Genomic DNA, 24,952 nt, shown 5'->3' with positions numbered 1-24,952 from the left:
ATTCAGTCCTCAATAGCAGCTCTGAAATGGAGCTATTATCACCCTCATTTGCAGAGGAGGAAAGACAGAACCAGGGAAACTTCTCAAGGTTAGAAAAATTAGAAAACTGGAATTAAAATTCTGCCAAACCCATGTTTAATCATCACTACACACCAAAATATGCCTTTCTCCAATTACCTGCGGCATAACTGGCTTCCTCTATTATGAAGCAAAGAACTTCATGGAAGAGTCTTAGACAAGACCACTTCTGAGAGTTTCATTTTGTAGACGAACATTATAAAGCCTGAGGGCCTGAAGAGTCCTTTGAGGCTAGTAATAATCAGGAGATAAGACTAAGGTCTTGCCCTGTGCAGCCAGGTATTGCCCCCTCTGGTGATTTTATATCACTTCTCTTGCTTAGCTTCAAGCATATGACTACAGAATGTAGAAGTACAGTCTCGTACCACATAACAACATTCTGGCCAACAATGGACTGACTGTACATGATGGTGGTCCTGTTAAGATTACAATAAAACTGAAAAATTCCTATTGCCTGGTGACATCATAGCCATTGTAATGTCATAGTGAAATGCATTGCTCACATGTCTGTGGTGTGCTGATGCAAACAACCTTCCTGCGCTGGTAGTCATATAAAAGTATAGCATATGCATAATACTCAACAATGATAACAAATGACTATGTTATGGGTTTATGTGTTCCCCGTATTGTATGTTTTAAGGTTACTTTAGACTGTACTCCTTCTAGTTCTAAATAACAAGTCTGTTCCCAGCTTGGTGATACATATCTACAATCCAAGAAATATGGGAGACTGAGATAAGAGAATTGCAAGTTCAAGGCTAGCTGTGGCAATTTAGAAAGACCCTGTTTCAAAATAAAATAAAAAGGGGTGGGATGTAGCTCAGTAGAACAGCACCCCTGAGTTCTATCCCCAGGATTGCAAATAAAACAGAACAAAAATCAAATTTGTTATAAAAACAGAATGCTGTGTTAGGACAGTAGCGGTCTCGTTGAGCTCATGTTTGCCATGCTTTTTTATTATCATTTTCTCTTGTGCTTCATTTCATCTCATATAGTTCTGTTCATGATGGCCCGAGGTGCCATAGGCCACACACACAAGTATGTGTGTGTGTGTGTGTGTGTGTATACACACACACGTACATGTATATATAGCCATATGTATGGCTATATTTACACATACAGTAGATATATATACATATACATACATAAAACCCTGCACTTACACAACCTGAATGGTACAGCCTGCTACCACCTAGGTTGTGTAAGTGCACTCTATGATGTTGACATGATGATGAAATGACCTAATGACGCATTTTTCAATATGTGTCCTGTCCATGAGGAACACATGACTGTGTATATTAAGTCATGTCTAGGCACAGAGACTCATCCTCTTCTAGAATTATCTCCCATTTTCATGTTTCATTTCAGAACTAAAGGAAAAAATGAAAAAAAAAAGCCAAATAGCCTAATAATTTAAAATTTTTGAAGATTAAAAGAAACCAAACAAATATTTAAAAAAAAGAAAACGAAAACATAAAGAAAACCATGATGCCAACAACAGCATTTCCTTAGATTTTATATGCAGGGCTGGGATGGCATCCCCAGCACTCAGCACAAAATCTCCTGGACCAAATAGAACTACTCATAAAGTGAAAGTACATGTTATTATTAATTCTATTTAAAAGAAGAACTTGCAAAGGTAGGACAAAAAAAGAAAATAATCTGGTTGTAAACATAGAGCTTAAAATTATAATAGTAATGCTGTCATTTCCAGAGATTTTCACTGATTAAACTGATTTCCCTCATCATTTTCTAAAATTTCTAGCTCAACACAATTACTTTCAAACTAGAAGAAGCCAATCATTTTAAGGACTCCAGATTTTGTACTACATGCAAATTAGTACTCTAAAACATTTTGATTCCAATTCCAAAGTTTTAAGACAAAAGAAAGGCAGATTCATTGGAAGCCTGGATATAAACCATAATTTGTCTTTGGTAATGCTGGGGAGATAGAAGTCGGGGCTTCCAGGGCCTCTTGCATTCTAAGCATGTGCTTTACCACTGAGTCATAGCCCCAGCCTCTCGAATAAAATCTTGTTTTAAAAAAATACATTATTCATGAGAACTCAAAACACGTGTAGGCACAGAGTTGATAATATAGATGTATACAGGGAGGAAAAGAGACCTATGTGAACATCAGCTAAAAATAGGGGGAAAAAAACATAACAGTTCTAACCCTTAGACTTGAAATTAAAAAACACCACCAGCATAATTAAAGCTGCCAGTTTTCTGTCCACCCTTCTTATAAATCCAGATATGAACAATTGAACAATAATTTCTCCAAATCCAGATTTCAGTGTGAGTTTAAGTGTTTTAATTTAAGCAAGAAGTCACCAAGCAGGCTTGGGGAATGGCATTGACTGACAGCCTTAAAATAGCATACGTTTTCCTCTGCCTGGAACCCCGGGGCCAAAGCAGATGACCCCTCATAGCTGCCTCTGGTGCTAAGAAACCAAGGTGAAAGTAGAGCTTGGAGAAGCTCAGCAAACAGCCCTTAATTGCTTTTCTGGCCTTTGCCGGCGGGGGCGCGGCTCACCTCCCTCCGCACCGGGGTGCTGTGCGCCGCCGCAGCCTCAAACTGCTCCAGCGCCGGAGGCTCCTCACCGCTGCCGCTCCCGCTGGGGGGCTCCGGAGGCCCAGGCTGAGCCCCGGCTTGCCCCTGCGCACCCGCTGCCTCCTGGGGCTCGGTCTCCTGGTCGGCCTTGGATTCAGAGTCTGATCCGGATTCGGTCGTCATGGTGGATTGTTCTGCAGAGACAAAAAAAAAAGGGAAGGTTCGGTGACTGGGTGCAAGCAAAGCAGGGTGCTAACCATGAAAGGCAGAGACACCCATACACAGGGAAGGAAGAGAGATTGCTTAACCAGGAGCAATTCTATTCCGCAGGCCCAAGAGAAGACTTCTCAGAGGTACTACAAAGAACTCCCAATAGCTACATTGTGGAACCAACCCAGATGCCCTTCAGTTTTAGATGCATGGATAGGGAAACTTTGGTATATATGCACAATGGAATATTACTCAGCATTAAAAGAGAATAAAATCATGGCCCTTGCAGGTAAATGGACAGAGTAAGAGGACATAATGCTAAGTGAAGTAAGCCAATCCCCAAAAAACTAAATGGCGAATGTTTTCTTTGATATGAGGATGCCGACTCATAACGCTGATGGGGTGGGGGGCAGGGGAGGAATGGAGGAACTTTAGATAGGGCAAAGGGGAGGTAGGGGATGGGAGGCGGCATGGGGTAGGAAAGACTGGAATGAGTTAGACCTCAATACCCTAAGTACATGCATGAAGACACAAATGGTGTGAAAATACTCTGTGTACAGCCAGTGACTTGAAAAATTGTGCTCTGTGTGTGTAATATGAATTGAATTGCATCCTGCCATCATATATAACAAATTAGGATAAATAAATAATTTAACAAAAGAGAAAAAGATGAGCACCCAAGAGCAGCTCAAAAGGAACAGAGAACCAGGAGTGGAAGTTGATTTGTAATGATTACAGGTTTTCCTCCAGTAGCCTAATAAGGCTTCTGCCACAGATGATCACAAACAGACATTTCAAAAATGGCTAATAATTGAATAACAATTTCAGAAAAGTGAATTAGCTGAAATGAGGGAAGGATGATCTAGCAATGGTAGACATTCCCTCTCTTTCTCATGTTTCTTCCCTCTTTTCTCTACACAGGGATCATGCCCACCAATGAATCTGTAGATTTTTCTAGGAACAAATGCCTTTCCCATGTGACTTCTCTTAATTCGGCTACCTTCTTTGGAAGTGGAAACTGCAACTACCATAGAGATTTCTTCAGGAGTGTGGCCTCAAACCAAGATCCTAATAATACGTAATATGACCTTCTGACATATAACCACCATCTTCTAATAGTTTGCTGTTCAAGTTTAGTATTTTGTGCTTCAGTTTCCACAGCTGCCAAATGAGACAAAGGAACTCATTTACACCTGAAGAAGTGATTTTTCTATTGTTATTTTTTCTCCTAATAGAAAAAAATACTACTGTGTTTAAGGAAGATTTTTACTCTAAGCAGTAAGAAAGCTGCTATGCCAAGTAGATACATTTTGTTTCTTAACCTACCAATGTGAGGTAAATATCTCAAACATACATATCTCAGGTTGTGTAATAATTTCCCTTCCTAGTTCTAATTTTATGGTAAAAATATCCTGAGCAAAGGGCTAGTGTAATACCTTCAGTAAATGATATATTCACTGGCATAATACAGAATAATTGAAAATAAACTAGTAACTGTAGTAAAGCCACTGTTTAATCCCTATCTTCACAACACACATTGGAATATGTTTAAAAATTTGAAGAACATTGCAAAAAAAACACTCAATGCTACATCTGCACTTTTTTTTTTATTATTATTATTCCTTTTCCCAATTCCCAGCTACACCTTCTGTTGAATAAAAGACATGTCAACTTGGCATGTGCTGAGCTGCCCAAAGCATATGTAAATACCAAGTCCACACGCACAGCAAGAAAATGATCCAAGCAAAACTAACATAGTCTCTTCTTTTTCTTCCTATATCACATTTTAGATTTTAGAGCAAATCTTGAAGGTAAACATTTGTATATATATATATTTTTTTGGTCCTCTTATCCTGGAAAGTGGGATGAGTACAGAGAGATAACAGCTGAGGGAGTCAAGGTGTTCATCTGGAGGAATTCAAAGCCTACAACTGAATTCCCATCTTGGGAAGGGGGAGGATCAGACTGAACTCACCCAACATTTACTGAGTACCAAATATAAGCCAAGTGTTGCCTGTGATTTAGAAGAGGAGATTAAAATGTTATAACCCATCCCCTCTCTACCCCAAGGACTTCATCGCCTGAGGCAGAAACGGAGTGTCCTTTAGTAACTTCCTTTAGTAAGTAAGCATTTTCTTTTAGCTAGAATTCCTCCGCCTGCCTTGAGACGGTGATGAGCAGTGATCATGTGATTAAGTCTGGACAATGAAACAACAGGAAAAAAAAAAAAAAACTTATTCAGCATTCAGATCGTCTTCATAGCGACAAAGTCACTTGCTCCAGGGGACTCCGATCGTCATTGACTAGAAAATGATGACAAATGTCATGGTCTCCTTAGACACAGCCATGGATGTGCCATGTTGAGGAGAATGTCAGAGTCACGCCACTTGTTCTGAGTAGTCACATGAAGCAGAAGTCTGCTTTTGCCTTGTGTGAACCTTAGTGTACTGGCCCACACCCCAGTATGTGATGCATTCTATGGACGGCATTAATGCCCCTGTGGTTCTCACCCTCCCTTGATCTCACACCCCCCTCAGCTGCTACCAAGTTCCTCTTCTTCTCACTCCTGACTCAACCTAAAAGGAAAAAAAAAAAAAAAAGTTGCTGACCCTACTTGTCTTCCTCACTTCCTCTCTTCTGGCTCCTACCCCACCCACTTGATTGAGGTGGCTCTTTGTGGTCAAGGCAGCAGACCATGCGCTCTTCCCTGTTCTACCATCTGACCTCTGGGCAGCTCTGACCCAGGCAATGAACTCTCCTTGTCAACACACTTCCCTGTCTTGGGGATTCAGATAGCACCATTCTCCCTGGAGTCTCCTTCTGCCTGGCCTCTGTGTGGCCAAATCCCAGAGTATTCCATTCTGAGCCCTCTGCTCTCTCATCACACCTTATCACACCTTCTTCCCAGCATGCCACACACTTTCCCAGGGTTTTAGATCCTTCCTATATGTCAGTGGTTCCCACACTCACACCTCTAGTTTAAATCTCTGTTCTGAGCTTCCCAGTTAGCATCCCTTCGCCCACTTACCACTCCCCGCCGAGGCCATGTAGGTATCTCCTGATTTCTCCCTTCACCCATCCCCTCCCTCCCTCATCTTCCTCACCTCAACAAGGGGTCAAGCCCATCACCCCTGATATTTTCCTTCCCCTACACCTTCTTATCTCATACACAAGGGAAAGTTCTTCTGGTTCTATTTCTAAAATAAATCTTTAGTTGTCCCCTGTCCCTCCATGAGCCACTATTCATTTCTCTCCTGAATTCCTTCAGTCACCTCTGACTAGTTCTCTGTCCTGCTCCTGCCTGCCTCTGTGTCTAATCTCCATAAAACATTCATCCAGTCCCATCCATACTCACTGCTGAAAATGCTTTTAACAGCTTCTCAAGGCACTTGAAGTAAAATAAAATCTAAACTCATAATTACCATGGTCTTCAGGGATATGACCAGGCCCTGACACCCTAGAGGTGCCTGGCCCTCCAGCCCACTATGACCCAGCCACAATGGCGGCCCTTTAGTTTCTACTCCACATCAAAGTCACCTCATTCTTCTGTTCTTAGGCAGCCCACTCCCCATTCCTCAAATGTTGGCTGAGAAAGGCCTTCCTCATTCACCAACATTCTAGCTGTGCCTGAGTTTTCTTCCTGCAATAGTTAAACTATAATCATTCTCTTCTCCCTTACCTCCAACCTAGCTATTCCAGGTGGGAACCAGGTATTTATATCCAATATACCCAATATCAATTACTTGATAAAGAATGACGCTGCAAAACCAACCTCATTTATTATCAAATCTATGTATTTTAAAGTGTAATGTCTCTTATGGAAAGGGTAGATATTTCTATGTCTTACATAGCTAAGAAAATAAAACTTGAACAAAAATTTTTGAAAGGGGCTGGGATTGTGGCTCAGCGGTAGAGCGCTCGCCTAGCACACGTGAGGCCCTGGGTTCGATCCTCAGCACCACATAAAAATAATTAATTAAAGTTATTGTGTCCAACCACAACTAAAAAATAAATACTAAACAAAAAATTTCTGAAAGATCCTACAAGGAAAAAATTTTACAAATATAAATCTCATATATGTATATGTAGACATGTATATTTGTTACTTATATCTATGTATATGGATTCAGTCTAAATTACACACAAATGGTAAATTTAGTTATTACAAGTAAATATGAGGGGCTGGGGTTGTGGCTCAATGGTAGAGTGCTTGCCTAGCATGTGTGAAGCCCTGGGTTTGATTCTCAGCACCACATATAAATAAAGGTCTATTAACACTTAAAAAAGTATTTAAAGAGAAGTAAACATGAGAATATTTACTTTCAGTGAACTAACCCAAATAACAGTTAATTTAGTCCAAAGTGAAAATATCAGAAGGGAAACTTGGAAAACAGTTTTCACTGTGTTGGAAAGGAAAAGGTACAATTTTAAATAGCAAGAATCAACCCAGAAAGCAAGGAATAAGTATAGTGTGTGTGTGTGTGTGTGTGTGTGTGTGTGTTTCCACCTGCCAAGTTTGAAAAATTGTAACACAGTTAACATCAATGCAGGAAACACTACTGTTTTTTTTCAATCTAATGTTTCTGTCAGTCAAATGAAAGTCTTCCCCCCCCCCCAAAAAAAAAGAAAAGAAAAGGTTTAGAGCTGGGCGTGGTGGCACAGATCTGAAATCCAGGTGGCTTGGGAGGCTGAGGCAGGAGGATCGCAAATTGGAAGCTAGCTTCAACATTAGCAAGGCCCTAAGCAACTTAGTGAGAACTTGTCTCAAAATAAAAAATAAAAAGTGCTGGGAATGTGGCTCAGTGGTTAAGCACCCCTGTGTTCAATCCCTGGTACCAAAAAAGCAGCAGCAGCAACAGCAGCAGCACACTCCTGTAATCCCAGTGACTTAGAAGGCTGAGGCAGGATGGCAACTCTGAGGCCAGGCGGAGAAACTTAGCAAAGTCTTTTCTCAAACTAAAATTTTAAAAGGCTGTGTGGATGTGGCTCAGTAGTTAAGTTTCCCTGGTACCAAAAAAAAAAAAAAAAAAAAAAAAAAAAAGTTTGGGTAGGTATTTCACAGAATCCCTATTTAAAAAAAAATAAAAACACAGTCACTAAATCGTGAGTAAAAAATGGAAAACATGAACAGCTAATAGAAAAAGCATTAAAATAAAGATGCTCAATTTTTCCTATGGCAATAAAGTTCCTGCATACAGATCACTTTCTTATTATTAAAGGATTTTGGATATAATCAAGTTTTTCTTACTATGTTTTATGAGTATCATATTTACTGTTACGAAGAGTGGCTCATAAGTCATAGCCATAACATCGAATGTCAAAACTGTTAAAGAAAGAAAAAGCTAAAAATCTTATTCCAAACTAAAAATGTTTCTCTTCATTTCTTAAAAATCTATACATAATCTTTAGAGACATAATACCAACAGCAAATAAGTTTCATGTATGATGCTGGGTGAATAAATTTCTGCTTCCTTTTCCATAAAATGAGAAGCTCAGACTAGGAATTAGAATGCATAGGATTCCTCTCTGAGGAGTGAAATGAGTGGGCTGGAGAGATGGGAAGGACAGGGAAGGAGGAGGCAGAAACTGCAGATCCCCCCATCGGAGCCAACAAATCTGTCATCTCTTGCACTATCTTCCTGCAACTTCTTAAACACAGCTTTTAAAATGCAGTTTATATATACTTTTAATACCAACATGTTCCTTGCTAAATAGGTTTTTTTTAAAAAAAATCTCTCTAAACACATTAGTCCCTGGACTCACTAAATATGAACAATGGAAGGAAAAATTAATATAGCAATATCCCCACTGATGCCAGTGTTATCACTCCAGTCATGAAATCATTTTGTACCTGCTTTTATCTTTAATTCCAAGACTTGTCTCCAAGGCAGAAAGCCAGCTCTACACAAGCTGAATTAATATGCAAAATAGATGGGGTTCAACAACTGCCTATCAACTAGTTAAATAATAACCCACCATTATTTTTTTTTTTTAGTTGCTGATAGATTTTTATTTTTTTAATACACGGTGCTGAGAATCGAACCCAGTGCCTCACACATATCAGGCACGTGTGCTGCCACTGAGCCACAGCCACAGCTCCCCCACCATTATTTTCTATGTATGACTATTCCACAGCATATCTTACCTGTCATACACCCCAGAAACTCCAATCTCAAACTCCTGTGCCCCTCTCAAACATTTCACTGGCATATTACTTTTTCTAGTACTATATGAATAATATAATGAATGAAAAGCATTGCTGCTTTTTTATTAATGTTAATAAAATAAAACTTTTCTATCAAGAGAGAGTTAAGTAATAAGCCTTAAAATGTAAGGCTTTTTAATTCTGAAATCTCACTAGAATCAATATCCAGTTCCACATCTGAAGGGGCCTAAGTTCATATGGTTCCAAAAAACAAAACAAAACAAAACAAAAAACCAGTAATGATGGCCTAGATAAGCAAATTCCATTTCCAAACTTTTTCTAATATTCCTCTTCTCTATGTATATGACAACATAAGCAATTAATAAACTGATTTTTTAAATGGCAAACAATTAACATCCAATATTATAATTTTAATAGGTTTATAGTACACTACTTCACTTGCGTACATAAATGCCAAACCATTATTTCAAACTAGATTTTTATGATATTTACATTGATTTGTTTCTTCTTCTTTTTTTATTTTTATTTTTTTTGGGGGGGTTGGTTTTTTCAGTGCTGAGGACAGAACCCAAGGCCCCTTGCATGAGCTACATCACTGGCCCATGGTTAATGTTGTTGTTCTTCTTCTTACACTATTTCTTGTTTTCTGGGATGACTCTTGCTACTTAAAATTGCACCTTTCCCTTTCCAAATCAGTAAAGACAATTTTCCAAGGTTCCCTCCTCTCCTAATATACTCACTTTGCATTAAATTAACTGTTGATTACTTGGATTACTTTACTGAAAGTAAACATTCTCATTTGCAATCCCAAATAGAGAGTGATAAAAAAGGCTTAACTTTGAATTAAAACTGTGCCCTTTTAATACTAAATGTACCTTACTCTTTGTGGGATTTTTTTTTTCTTTTTGGTACAGGGGATTGAACCCAGGGGCTCTTTACCACTGAGCTGCATCCCCAGCCCTTAGAGACAGGGTCTCACCGAATTGCTTAGGGGCCTTGCTAAGTCACTGAGGCTGGCTTCAAACTTGCTATTCTCCTGCCTCAACCTCCAGAGTCACTGGGATTACTGGCATGTGCCATGGTGCTTGGCTCTTTCGTGTTTTGTTTAGACTTTGAAAAGCTTTAAATTTCTAAAAACTTCAAGTCCTAAAAGTTGAGGTAAGGACATTCCTAAGCATGCTAGGCTGGTGGAAAGAAGAGTCTTTTATTTTTTAAAAGAAACATAAATTGCATTTCCACATGCCTCTCAGGGATATATTTATTAAGGGATTACCAAGAGAAATGGTAATGAGCTTCAAAGGATGTATCCTGCAAGTGTTAATGAAATCATATGTACAATTCCCAATCCAATCACCTACAAAAGGATGTGGTCATTGTCATGCATTTCAAGTTTTCTTTCTTTTCAGCTCTAATTTTTTACTCCAAAGGAAAAAAAAAATTGTCAGTAGGTCCTCATCTTTTCCACCACTAAAAGTAGCATCTTTAAAGTCTCCATCTCCTAACTAAATGACTGTTAAATTAGATTTTGTATTCAAATTTACCTCTCTCGCTGAAATGAAAATTCAGTGACATTTTATTAAAAGATACAAATGTAAGACTTAATGAAAGAAAATGCTTAATATAGATGTTTGAGACAGGCTTCCTATGGAATAGCAAAGTATTTCATTCATTTACCCGCTTACAAGGATACTGAGCCAACAATGGACAAATTTTTTAAAAATCAGCTTTTTCCCTTATATATTTCAATTATAAATTTATAGGCGAGGAAAAGCAAGTAGGCTAGTAGAACTTAGCAGAAATATTTGTGAGTACCAAATGCTATTTACCAGCCTGCTAAAGCCCTCAGTACTTAACACTTGAGAAGATGGTAATATCTCTTAGCCCTTCGATTAGAGTGTCTTTATTTGCATTTTTTAAAAATGCCCTCATTTCATATACCCTAGAACTAACCATCACAAGAAACCAAAATGATCTGCTGTGGGTCTCATACTCCAGCCTTCCCAGATAGCCCTACATCTCTGCTTTTCTTTAGAGCCAGCCTTCTGGAAAAAATCTTCTTATGCTACCTCCACATTCTCTCTCTCTTACTTATTCATTCTTCAGTATATTCCCTATTATCTTAGTCAATCTCACCAAGGATATCAGTGGCATCCCCTCGAGCCAATGAATCCCAAGTGACATCTCTCCTGTCTTTCAATTCTCCATGAGAGGGGGGGACACTTGCAATCTTCCTTCTACCTTTCCTGACTACTTTTTCCTCATTTTCATTTGCCCCTTCATATCCCAGTTTTTAAGCTTGACAGCTCTTTGGGAATCGGTGTCACCCTTCAAATTCTCCGTCTTGGAGAACTCATCTACTTCTTTTTAAATACAAGGACAATTCCAAAATATAAGTCTCTCAATTTGTCCCTTGTGGACTTCAGACCCAAATTCACCCTCCTCCTTGCTTGTCTCAAAGGCAGCTACACCTAAAGGTACAGACCACTTGTTAAGTGTAGTGGTTCCCCACTCCCGCCAGCTTCCTCACCACCCCACTTCAGCCTTCTGCATTTCAACAGGTGGGCCTCCATCTGTCCAGCTGCATCCTGCTGGGTACAGACCACTTCTCAGACTCCCAACTCCAATCTGCCTCATGCATATCAAGGTTACCTCTTGTGTTTAAAGAAAGAATAAGAGGAAGACGCAAGGAAGATCTAGGCAGAGGTTGTCAACAAGCAAAATCAGAACAGCATGAAAGATCACTTGCTCTAACTTAGGTGAGAGGATACCGTCTTCTGTGGCTGGAACAGAGGGGTGTGGGAGTGGACGACGAGGGGCCACGAGAGCCAGACAAGCAGAGGGCGAGCCCAGCAAGCTGTCTGGTCTCACCAGGGGGACCTGGCCTCCTTACACAGAGGTCAGTTGGGCAGCCATGAGGACAGCTGACATGGGAAGGACAGCTGGATTTCCCCATTGTTTCAGCTCAAAATTAGGCCAAACAGGCAACAGAGGGTCATTTACTCCTCATAGTACAAAGCAGTCAGCTTTAGGATTAGACATTAAAAATACCTTCCAAAAAGGTGACAATAAAGAGTTGATCAATAGTGGGGAAAATTCTGAACAGTTTTTTGTTTGTTTGTTTTGGGTCCCCCCCCCCCAAATATGCTTTTTAGCCACATACACAAAAATGTAAGTGACAATCCTCTAAGCCTGGGCCGGGGCTGTAGCTCAGTGACTGGCCTAGCATGTGTGAGGCACTGGGTTTGACTCTCAGCACCACAAGCAAATAAATAAAGGTCTGCCAACAACTGAAAAAAAAAAAAATTAAATGCTCTAAGCCAATATGTCAACTCTGATAGAGGTCACTGATTTTTTTAAGATTATGCCAAAAGCAGCAATTTGGAATTTTTATGAAGGAAATATAAGAATCAAAAATTACTTCCATAATGACCACTGTAAACCTGCAAAAGATTTCCCAAGGTCTATCAATATGGAGATGAAGATTTCAAAATAGCACTGGGCACCTACTATTCAGTGTTATAAATTTAAAACACCTAATCAAGATTTTTTTTTAAAGGCCATAGTCCTCTATTTCAAGCAGTTTGCATTTGACAAGTTACCCTGAGAAGCAAAAACATCCCAGTCCCCAGGAAGTAAGGGGACTTAGCACCTCAGTCCAGAGAAGGAGGCTGTCAGCAAGTCTGTGGGGCAAGATGGGTTTCCATAAGAAATAATCACTAACCTTCAGTCCCAAGTTAAGAGACCAGTTTTAAACTGCAGATGTAATTAAAAGTCACAGACTATGTCAGAAAGATAAAAGGGAAATCAGAGATACATAAAAGTGCAAGGACACAGCCTGGTAGGGAGTCACATGATGGGGCAAGAGGGTATGGACCAGCCAGGGGGCCTCTGGTGCCGGGCCCAAATCTGCCACACACTCTGTGACCTCAATAGAATTTGGTTTCCCTTTCTGTTCTAAAATTCCAAAATTCTAGGGTTCCTGGGAACCAAAAAAAAAACCTGCTGTAACTACCAGCGTGAAATCTAAGGAAAATCTGCCCTGTAAGATTAGTGAAGACAGATGCCAGCTGTGTTCACTAGTGTCCCTCCTGGTCCACAATTCTTCTAGGGCAGGCAATCATCAGCACTCTAGTAAGAGACAGAGGCATTTACCACTGCACAGAAGGTGCAGGCAGAAGGCCTCATTAACTATTTGAATCTATTACATTTCTTCTCTTTTTTTTTTCTTTTTTTAAGTAAGGTACTGGGGATTGAACTCAGGGGAACTCAACCACTGAGCCACATTCCCAGACCTACACTGTATTTTATTTAGAGACAGGGTCTCACTGAGTTGCTTAGCACCTCACTTTTGCTGACTGACGCAGACTTTGAACTCGTGATCCTCCTGCCTCAGCCTCCCAAGCCCCTGGAATTACAGGTATGCACCACCGTGCCTGGCTAATATTTCATTTTGTTCACTGAAACAATACATTATTCAGATACCCAGATAATATGAAAAAGTTAGAAAAAACACTCTTACCTAATAGACTAGAAAAATCTATTTATAGTAAGCTGGTGGCTTTTATTTTTAAAATGTTTAGGTCTATGAGTACGCAGAAAAATTAACAAATGCAGTTTAGAATATATGTAGGCCTAGATATGGTGACTATGTAAGCATCTACCTTATCAATATACATTGTTTCATATTTCCAAATCCACTTGGTGCCAAATACCAGAGTATAAAACTTCCTATACTTCAGGAAAAAACATCAAGAATCTTTCTTTGGCTGTTCCTACAAGTTCCCCTGATAAATTTTAATAAAGTAGGCAGCTGGCTCTCCTTTGGAGGAAGGCGGATTTGAGCTAGTGTTAGGTTTTAATAGAGTTCAGGAACCCTTTTAATACGGAAGACAGGGCTAGGGGCTGGCAGAACTACTTGCAAATTAAGACTATTGTGTGAGTGGCAGATGAACCCATTCAAATTCCAGGATCTTTGTATTATGTGCACTCTGTCAAGAACAAGGTTACCAAACTTGGATTCCTGGATAACAAAGGTTCAGGAAGGGGCACCTAAGGTCCTCAAAGTGTGTCTTGCAATTTCAAAGCAAAGTGCACATCTAGCAATGACACTGGCTGCACACACCAACCTGGCTTCTTTGCTTTGGGTTGGGAATTTATTAGTTAAGGTTACAAACTACGGCTGCAACACTGCTTCGTTCATTAATACATCCCTTCAACAAACACTTGCAGAACAGATGTTCTGAGGCCAGGTGATACATCTTATAAAGATGAACAAGGTCTCTGCTTTGGTGAAGACTGTATTTGGAAGAGCAAAATAAATTTTAAAAGCCAGCTCGAGATGGATGTTATTAAACAGTCCAGGTATAGTAGAGGAGTGCTGCTTTGGGCTGGGTGGTTAGGAATGACCACTCTAGAAGAAGACATTTAAGACATATTCAGATATCCAGCAGAACGGCCACGTAGAGATATGGAGGTAGGGATAAAGCCTTTAAGGAAGACTTGGGATCAGACCTTAAGGATGAACTGAGCTTGGTGTGATCAACGAAGAAAACCAAGGCCCAAGTACCTGGAATGGGGGAGGCATGGGGAAGAACAGAAACAGACGAAGAAGATGGAAGCGACCCCACGGTCTTTGAAAGCCAGTGGATGAAGTTGGATTTTACTGTAAATGCAATGGAGCATTTTAAAGTGAGGAATGGTTTTGTGGCTGCTTTGAAAGGTTACCCTGGTTTCTGAATGAAGGGGCAAAGGTGGGCACAGGGAGATCAGTTACCAAGCAATAGCCACAGAATTTCTAGGTGACAGAAAATCCCAGGGCCAGGTAGCAAGAGAGAAAATGAAGGGAAGCGGTATCCATCTAGTGCACATCCAAAGCTTTTTTTTATATATATTTATTTTTTAGGTGTAGATGGACACAATATAATGCCTTCATTTTTATGTGGTGCTGAGAATCGAACCTGGGTCCCACCCAGGTTAGGGGAGCGCTCTACCACTGAGCCACAATCCCAGCCCCCACCCCCCATCCGAAGCTTTGACTGCAGCTTTGGTAAGAGAGAGAAAATGAACTGAGCTGATGGGCAAAATCAATCTCTTAAATGTGTTAGGTCTCTTGTTTACATCAGGGTCCCTGGAGGGGAAAAGATTGCAAATAATACACTCTCCAACAGGCCCTTAGACAGGGAGCCCACCAACAAACAAATGTCAACAGTTTAGCCATTATTCTTCGATAATGGTTCTTCCATCACGGGAAATCATTAGCCCACCATACCTCACCAGCAATACTTCTTAAAATCATCAAGACCAGGTGAAAAAAAAAAAAAAGAAAAAAGAAAAAAAAAAAAAGACCAGGTGAAAAGCAATGCCTGCCTTCATTTATAAATGATGTGTTCCCGTGGTTTCAGTGGCACTTTCAGTCTTCCAAAGAAAGCAAACCTAAAACAGGTTCAGGTGAAGAGCTATGGCCTTTGGAGTACAAAATGTGCTTCTACACATCATCTGAGAATCTAACCAAAGGACAAATGGCACCTGTACCTACATACTTGTTTGGTATGCAATTCAGCAGAAAATCAGAGTCTCCATAAAATTTTAACCTATCTCTGATACTGTCATTATTGGGAACCTACTCAAGTTTTGACATGGTATATACAAGAATCAAGTTGATGCTATTAAAGGTTTTAGGCTCACAAGCGGTCCACATGTGAATTCTGTCTTGTACTGGGTTTGACTTAGAAAGAACCACCCTCACCCAGCAAAAGGCAGGGTTTCTCTAAAATTCATGTACGTCTTTTTCACTTTGATAAGCATTTTAAACGTATTATTCAATATACAGTAGAAATACTTAAATAGTTGACCTCAGGATTGAAAACTGTCAAAAAATATTTTTTTCAAGAGTTAACACAAATACTTGAATTCAGTTTCATGATAGCTATATTTATAGCAAATCATTAGCATTCCCTATCATTGAAATAGAGCTCAGAATTGACAACGACTCATTTCTCTTTGCTGGAGGCAACCCCTTAACAGTATTCTTCAGCTTTTAAGCAGAAAAATTAAATCAAAATGGAAATTTCAGAACACCAATAACATACCTAACAGCAAAATATTCAGTCTTTATGTGAAGCTGGAAAGAGTGAGTAAATAAGTGTGGCAACTGCTCTCTCCATTTTCTGTTAACTGTAAGTCACTTTCGGTAAGAAAGGAACTCTCATTATGTGTTCAATGCATAGTGCATAATTTAAATACTGTGGAATTGCTTAAGAACTCTAAACAAATCTTATCAAACATTGCCTTATAGTTCCCTATGTAGAAAGCTGAGTGTATAAAATCATTGGATTTTCATGGAATTTGGCAGCTGAAATGATTTCTTATAAGTCCTTTGGGATGATATGACTTTTTCATTAACGGGGCAGGGGTTAGTGATGGACAACATAAAAGAAACTGTTCACAGAGAAGCACAGGGCTGGGTGCTAAGCACCTCCCTCAGACAAGGTCAGCTCCAACTCAACCTGTGGAGTGGATGTGGGACCCTCAGGACAGCGGGGTTAGTATCCAACTCAGGTAGGTCACAAGATAATGAGCGCAGAGCCAAAAATGAAATCTGACTTTCCACTGCCATCACATAGCTCTTTCTCCTACCCAAGATGTGCACAAAGGCACACCATATAACCTTCTCTTGTCCAAGTCATTGAATGATATGACCATTCATACGTCCATGTTGCCAATGTGCTACCTCCTTATTATTTTACTTAATGTATGTCAGGCATTAGTAAATTCAAACATTTATAAAATTGTGTTCTTAAAAACTATTTTCTCTACTATTTATCTTTAATAAGTACATAAAGCATCACAAAATAACTTAATCCTTTGTAAAAAGAAGCTTCAATCTACTGTGAACCTTCAGGAATCTGACACAGATTGCCATTTTATTCATGGAAAACAAACAATAAATGATCATTGTTGCTTCTAAGGAAAACATGAATGGTTCTGATGGTTCCCAGATCCCCAGCAATTCATGCCTTCCCACTGTGGTGGCTCTAATGGGCAAGCCCGAGCCTCCATCAGTGACAAACTCTGAGATTGTTCATGGAGGGCCTCAAGGTGATGAGAGCCAGGGTCACAACTTCCACTTTATCAATGTCCAGCTTCACTGCTGAAAATCTCCACGCCTTCCTTCTACTAAAATTCCAAGGAGGAGGAAAAAGGAAACAGTGTATTTCCCCTGCGTTCTTGGCCAATTCTATTTAGGGAAGAACTTATTAGCAAAAAGATAACTTTGGCACCTAAATTCAGGAGCATATTTTTCTATTACTCAACATCTGACTGTGCATCTGTGAGGAATGTGGTGTGAACTGCAGAGAATGAATAAATTAAAACAGACTCTATGCAGTCATCAACCACTATACCAAATAGGAGCTCTCTGACTCTTGAAATGGGTTTCTCTCACACTCACTGTAAAAAAACCAGGGCAAGGGTTCTGAGAAAAAAAAAAAAAATCCCAGCTTTGCATCTTAGGGGGAGAGACAGTGTATACCCTCTACTATCTGGGAATATCTGGTAGAGAATCCATGGTTCAGGTCTTTTGTGATGGGTGTCCGTACCATGGGGTTGAGCAAAGACAGAACAACAAAACTGGCTGTCTCAAAATGACCTAAGCACAAACATCCTGTGCTTCCAATTCCCTGTCTGTCCAGGAGAATTTGGCATACGTGGACCCTGAAAAAGAGAAAATGAATGAACAGCTTGTTTTCTGCATCTCATGGAATACAGCAGTACAGTAGGTCTCGCTTAGGAGCCCTGTAGATTCAGACGAACTACAGAACAAGGAGCTGGCACAGACATTTTCTGTAACTGCTTGTGTGTCTCAATGTTTTTATCTCTGTGGTTAGTGCAAGCTTCATGCAAGCCCCTCCCCCCCCCAACTACTTACCATAAGGATATGTGGTGTGAACAGAAAGAAAACAAAGGGGAAAAGAAGACCTTATGGGGACCTAGGAAGGCAAGCTGCCTGTAAATATTTGTATCTTGCCTTTTAAAGCAGTTCTAGGCAGTGAGCCTTGGAGACTCACACAGCATGAATAACCTTTGATCAAACCAATAAAGAAAGATGAAAAAGACAACTTCTATTGCTATGAAAATACAAAAGCAAATGTATGAGAGAATTCCAGACATTCTAATTTTTGTTTCTATTTAATTCTTATAAAATCATAAGACGGGGCTGGGGAGATATATATAGATCAGTGGCAGAGCACTTGCCTAGCGTGCACAAGGCCCTGGGTTCCAGCCCCAACACTGCAAAAATAAATAAATAGATAGATAATCAAATCAAATCTATTTTTAAATGAATGAATGAATATAGCAGCTTCCTGTAACCTAAATGTGCCCTAAGTAACATGTCTACAAATGATGTCTTGGAAATCAGATCCCTCTGGCTGTTCTGTGGCAGACTGCATTGAATAGAAACACACACAAGTCAGTATCTCTCGACTACTTCCTATATAGAATATGCTCAATTTGACCAGTTACCTTTCCAGTCCTGACACTTTCTAGGTAATGTACCGAATTCCAGAGCCAAATTAATAGAATTTGGTCTTCTCCAAAATTCTATATTATGGTGTCTCTGACACCCAGCAATTAATAAGTGTTAACAATACGATTTATTATGATTCTTAAACAGAAAAAAAATGGGGAACTCTTCTGAAACTTAAGACCCTCCTGTACTATAAGGGTTGATCAGAGAGTTGAATTTTCATCCTTTAATATAAACGAGAGGCCAAATAATTAATTATTCTGTTTTTACTGTAATGCATCAGCTTTTATCTTGATGCATTAGAAATGGATGGAGACAATGAAGAATGGTGTTAAACGATCTCACTGGCATACAAATGATTTGCTTGAAAATATTCTCTCATCGAAATCTCTGAAGGCGCTGATAAGAGGATTCCTTGCTCCAGGGTTATTTATTCCAAGCCTAAAGAGCTGCTAAAGGGCTCCCCATGTATGCTTCAAATACACTGTTAAGAATGAGCTGGGCCGCCATCTTCCTTCCTGCCCTAGAGGTGACTTAGAAGACTAAACAAATGGCCCTATGGCAGGAGCTTTATGCTGATATTCTGATTATGGGAGTTGAATGTCCCATACAATGTACTAAAAAATGATTGAGCAGCCACAGGTATGATGTGCCATTTATATTCTTTTTCTCCAATGGGCAACCTAAGCCAATAAATAGCTCTTTCAATTTTTAAATCCACATATTTCCAGTTCAGTGGGGATTAACTCAAAACCCTAGAGCCAAAAATAAATTTGAAGAAAAACTAAAATCCTGAAATGCAATTCATCTTAAGAATTTTCTTTTTAAATAGGTTCTTTATGGTGTTTTTTTTTTTTAAGGTTTAATCACAGTGAACCTGCTTCACTTCATGTGTTGATAATTTTTTTAATTACTGTGGTTTTCACAATGGAATTAGTTTAAATCCTTCAACTTGTCTATTTAAAAATGAATGTAAAGTAAATCTGTCGAGGTAAATGCTTTCTATGCAGCAAATGAGAAGTTACACTAATTCCTTACTTTGAACTCTTGTGTTCATAGGGGTCCTCAAACATGCAGAGAAAGGGGCACTTGCTCCCTTGAGCCAGATTTTGACAGACAGGTGAGAAATGTAAGAAGTTGCAAAGGAAGGGTGATAATTCAAAGCAAAACTGGGACTGACATGAGGACCACACTGATCCCAATGTGTTTACCCAGGAAAAACTGTCCTAGAAAGGGTCACAGGTTTGGGCAGAATAAGAGTTTCCTGGGCTCCACTGTGCTTCTGTCCTGCAGTAGGAAGAGGAAAACAGATTAAACCATTTGCTGGGAACAGGGAGGTCATTCATTCTAGGCTATCACCAGGGGCCAGACCCTTGAAGAAGTCACCCTAACCTAATGCTACAGAGGTTGTGGATTCAGCCTGGGTGCAAGGGCTTTGTACAGTTGAAATTTGTCCCCAAAGAGTTTGTGGGTGGGAAGCTTGATCCTTACCATGGTGGTACTGGAAAGTGGTGGGACCTGTAAGAGGCGGCTTAGTGAGAAGTGCTTAGGTCACTGAGGGCACTGATCTCAGAAGAGATTCCTAATCCTAGTTCTCAAGAGAGCAAGTTGTTGGATGAGTGAAACCACCCCTGAATTGTTCTCTGGCTTCTTGTTTCTTGATGTGATCTCTTCCTATCAAACTAGTTTCCACCATGATGTGACATCATTCCCCTGTGGTGTACTGCTGCCAGCACAAGGCCTTCAAACCTATAGAACTATGAGCTAAATAAACTTCTTTTCTTGACAGAGTTGGCCTGTCTCAGGTATTTCAGTACAATAGCAACAACAACCACCACAACAAAAATGGACTAATACACTAGGCTTTTCAATATCCAGATTCATCATGAAAAGAGCTTTTTTAGTGACCAGGCAAAATGCTGAGAGTGATCATCTCTGGATGGCTGACTCTGTCTTTTGGAGAGTTTCCACAAAAGAATTATTTTTATAATTAGAAGAAAACAAATCAACAAAACATTTCCTCTTAGAGACAAATACCCATCAAATACTCTTTCATCCAGGAGATTATCTATGGTTTTTAACTCAGCTTTATAATAGAAATAATAATTGTAATTTGTTTTAACATTTCATCCTGCACTAACATAGCTTGGCACCTCTATGCTGCAGATGGACCACACCAGTGAAGGCCTGAAGTTTGTGCAGGATGATGATATGCAGGACACTTGGAACAGAGGCATACAGAACGCTCTTAAAAATTCAGATTCCTCAGGCCTAAGTGCAGGAATAATCAGCATGCAAATGCCTAGGTTCCATTTCCCAATTCAAACAGAATCTCTCACGGGAGGCTGTGTGGTTAGGTAATTTGAAAAAGTGACTACAGGATTCTAAAATGCAGCCTGGACTGAGAATGGTCAGATTATATATCCACATTCTTAATGAGCACCTAGGAGACTCTTACACACAAAAAAGTTTGCAATGACTGGCGTATAGTGAAATTAACAGCCTCTCCACCACCCCAGAGCATTTGAGGCAGAAATGACAAGTAGATAACGAAAGATCACTGGCGCTAGACAGGGCCATCAGCGTGTGCATATTTTGAACACTGCCACAAAACGAGCTTGGCAATCTTAATGCTTTTTTGCATTTCATATATATACACGCCATTTGCAGATTGCTCTAGAATTTGAGGATCTTGGCTCTAATAATAATGTAGTACTCACATTCTGATATTCTGATTTTGTAGTGGATGTATTTCTCCAACTCAGTTACGCTCCATCTTCTCCCCCAAACAATACTAAACATGTTATCACCTCTATTAGTAATTCTTACTGAACCAAAGTTGAAAGCATCTTATTTACTCTTCTTTCCAAAGGAGCACCTCCCTTAAATTAGAATGGGGTTGCAGCTGAGGACAAACTGAAGAGGAGGAGAAAGAGGAGTGCACAAGAAGGAGGAGGAGAAAGAGGAGTGCACAAGAAAGTGGGCAAAATGCAACTCTGCTCATTACAATTCCTGGGCTACTTTAAGTTTCTATCTCAATGACCACTCCAATCTAGACACCCATCTAGCCCTTACCAGTACCTAACTGAGTACCTAAACTTGCTCAGTACCTAATCCTGATTTGGCATCTTGGTCACCTAAAAGAGTATTATTTTTTGTAAAGCCCCAACCCTTCATTTAACTAATTCTGAATATCAGAAACCCTGTTGAATCCTTTCTAATAACATCTTCACTTGCTTTCCCCCCTGGCATCCCCGTTGGATTTTGAACACCATTCACCAAATCCAGTCCATGATAGAGTCTGTGTTACAACTAGGAACACACTGTTTTTACAGTTTGAGAAACACTGGTCCAGAGAAAAACATGAAATAGTAATAAAATAAGCACATAGATTACAACCTACTATAATGATTTTCTGCTTGTGTCCATCCTCAGCTGGATCTTTGTAGGCCTGGAATTGAGAGACTATTTCCTCCCACATACTAAAACTAGTTCCCTGTCCCTTATTTCTTCAACACAAAGGGCAGCCACATCCACATTACTTGTTGATTCTCAAGTCTCATTTTGATCCTCACCACACCAACTTCAGCAATAAAGATCCTACTGGATGACCTGCATGGAGTTCTCCAAATGCTCCAAGAGTTTGAGTCTTCCAATGCCCTTGAATATGCTGCCTTGTGTCTAGAAGCCTCCAACTCACCCATTTTCCACAGAACTATTGAACCCTTATGCTTCCAAATGCAGCTTTAACACCATCTCTACTGTGCAACCTCTTGAGTTCCCTCCTCCCCAGGAACAGATTCATCTGGGCATCCACTAGACTCGTGCATATTCTGACCACTAAGTATTTCTTACTAAAGTTGTATTAATCTTAGCTTCAGAGAGTCTCTGTTACCAGCTGTGAGTTTCTCCAGGCAAGTGAAGGTTTTCTACACACTCTCTCCTAGAAGTTTACCTTAAACCTAAGGTGTTCAGTAATGAACTCCAGAACATTTTTTTCCCCCAACCACCTGCAACCTTCTCCAACAATCAACCATCCTTCTAGGGTCTTAAGCCAAAGAAAATAGAAATCAACAACAACAACAAAAACAACTTTCCCTCACATTCTGTGTGGTTCATCAGCAAATCCTGTCACTCTACCTTCAAATTGTATCCAAAGTGTGACCATCTCCCCACCTATACCCACCACACCTTCACCTCCACTGATATCCACTACACCTTCACCTCTACCACTATGCCATGTTTTTACCACTACCAATACCCAACATATCTTCAACTCGACCACTACATCTTTACCTCTATCAATACCCACTGCACCTTCACCATTCCCAATACCCAACATACTTTCAAGTCTACCAACACCCCATTCCAACTTTTTTTCCACCAATATTACCACAACTTCACCTCTACCACTACCTCCCCATCCAGCCCAACATCATTGCTTGATCAGTTACTCCAATAACCCCCAACTGGTGTCTCTTTTTGTTTCTGCATACTCTATAGTATATTTTCCATAAATCAACAAAGTCAGTCCTTTTATGAATACAAATCACATCAATTCTTTGCTCAAAATCCTCCAATGACTCCATTTCACTAAAGTAAAATCCCGAGTCTAGAACACTACTTTGATGCTTCCTGTTCAACTTCCATTCCACTTACCACTGTGGCCGGCCTCAGGGACCTCCCCACCACTCCCCTGACATCAGAAGGACACTCTCACCCCCAGCCTTTGCACTCACCATTCTTACCTGGAATGTGCTTCTCTCCCCTGGCTCATTCCCCCACCTTGTTTGCATCTTTGTTCTAATTTACCTTCTCAGAAGGCCTTGACCATCTGCCCCTCTTACTCTCTATGCTCCATTTTATGTTCTGTTTTCTCCTTAAAATTTATCACTAACTAAATATTTTAAATATTTCTGTTATTTACTTTGATTTTTTTTTTTTATCTGTCTTATCCAACTGGAGGCTCTAAGCCTTAGGAAGTGTGGTGGGTATTGATGGAGGGTTTTTATCTATTGCATTCACTGTTGTATATGCTTTGTCTAAAACAGTATGTGGCACAGGGTAGGTACTCAGTAACTATTTATTGTATGCATAAACTCAGCTTTGGGTTTCCAAGTCCTTGAACAGTGAGTGTCAGGCACTTGAGGCATTCTCTACATTGTATCTGCTGAATTATGACACCAATCTGTTCAATTCTTATAAAGCTATTTCAGTTCTAGGTAAAACAGTACTACCAATAACATGTGCATCAGTGTTCTTAGGATCATTTTTCTTTAGGATGGTTCACACCAGTGAAAAGAGCTTGGATCCTGATGTTAGTCAGGTAATCATAGCTGGAATCCTAGCTCTACTGCCTGTTAATTATGCATGCTTGGGCCGTGTGACCTCACAGATCACATGTTTTTCATCTTTAACATGTACCTTAAAAGGTCATTGTAATTGTAATGACCAGAAGTAATACACACACATGTGTATATGTGTGTGTATATATAAATATGTGTGTATATATGTGTGTGTGTATACATATATGTATATACACATACACACAGTATTGTCTGAGCACCAAAGAGAACACATAGAAGCATAGAGCAATCAAAGGATATTTAAACCTGAATGCTACATCCAAGAAACAAGATATGACCTGCGTGGCTGATGTTTGGTTAAACAATTTGGGATGAGTCTTGCCTTTTTCAAGGAGGATTAATGACAGAAGTCAAAAGGCTCTTATGAGAGACATTAATAAAGCCATTAATCACTTTTGCCAGTTGGTGTCAGTTGTTGACCTCCTACAAACTGATGGCACCTGACAGACAATGTTCAAAGTTTAACTCTATCCCTTTCTAGCCATGCAGCTTCAAACTATTAAAACTCTGTAAAGATCAACTGATAGAAGTATCAATTGGAAAATGCCCCCAAAACAACAACAACAACAACAACAACAACAAAATAGCTCTTACAATTGTTGAGAAGGAAGTAAAATCATGCATAATGGCATAGCATTTGACAGAGCAGAACACTCACAGGAGGCACTTAGTAAATGGGCCGTCATCATTTTTAAGCCTATAGAGCAATTCCTCCTGTTCCCAACTCCTGGCTGGCATTTCTGGGGGTTTCTTTAGTTTGGTTGGTGTTTTGTTTTTGTTGGTGTGTCTGTTTTGTTCTGCTTCTTGCGGGGCTGGAGATGGAACCTAGGGCCCAGCACACACCAGGTGAGAGCTCTACCATAGGGCTGCATCCCCAGCCCTTGATGCAGTGAGAAGTGAACACTCCTTCAACCCCCAGCACGGGGTGGGGTGGGGATCATGTTAAAATTGATGGTGAGTTGGGCCAAGTTCCTTAAAACTTATGAAATATCATCTGCCCCTAGCTTTCCAGGCCTTAAGGATCACTAGTGCTCATATAATCATAATTATTA

General features: G+C 39.9%; 1 protein-coding gene across 12 annotated transcripts in view; it reads right to left on the bottom strand.

The window, feature by feature from the left end:
• Positions 1 to 24,952, bottom strand: part of EPB41L3 (erythrocyte membrane protein band 4.1 like 3) — a 228,250-nt gene that overhangs the window by 87,517 nt on the left and 115,781 nt on the right. For all 12 annotated transcript variants that reach the window (XM_081263734.1, XM_081263733.1, XM_081263737.1 and 9 more), the window contains exon 2: positions 2,615 to 2,826. In XM_081263734.1, coding sequence (XP_081119860.1) covers positions 2,615 to 2,815 — 201 coding nt within the window. In that variant the 5' untranslated portion in view covers positions 2,816 to 2,826. The remainder of the gene's footprint in view (positions 1 to 2,614; positions 2,827 to 24,952) is intronic.

Source organism: Spermophilus citellus (genome assembly GCF_964194105.1).
Source record: "Spermophilus citellus genome assembly, chromosome: 12".
Taxonomy (NCBI): Eukaryota; Metazoa; Chordata; class Mammalia; order Rodentia; family Sciuridae; genus Spermophilus; species Spermophilus citellus.
Note: the sequence above shows the minus strand (reverse complement) of the source record. Positions and strands in the feature narration are given on the sequence as shown.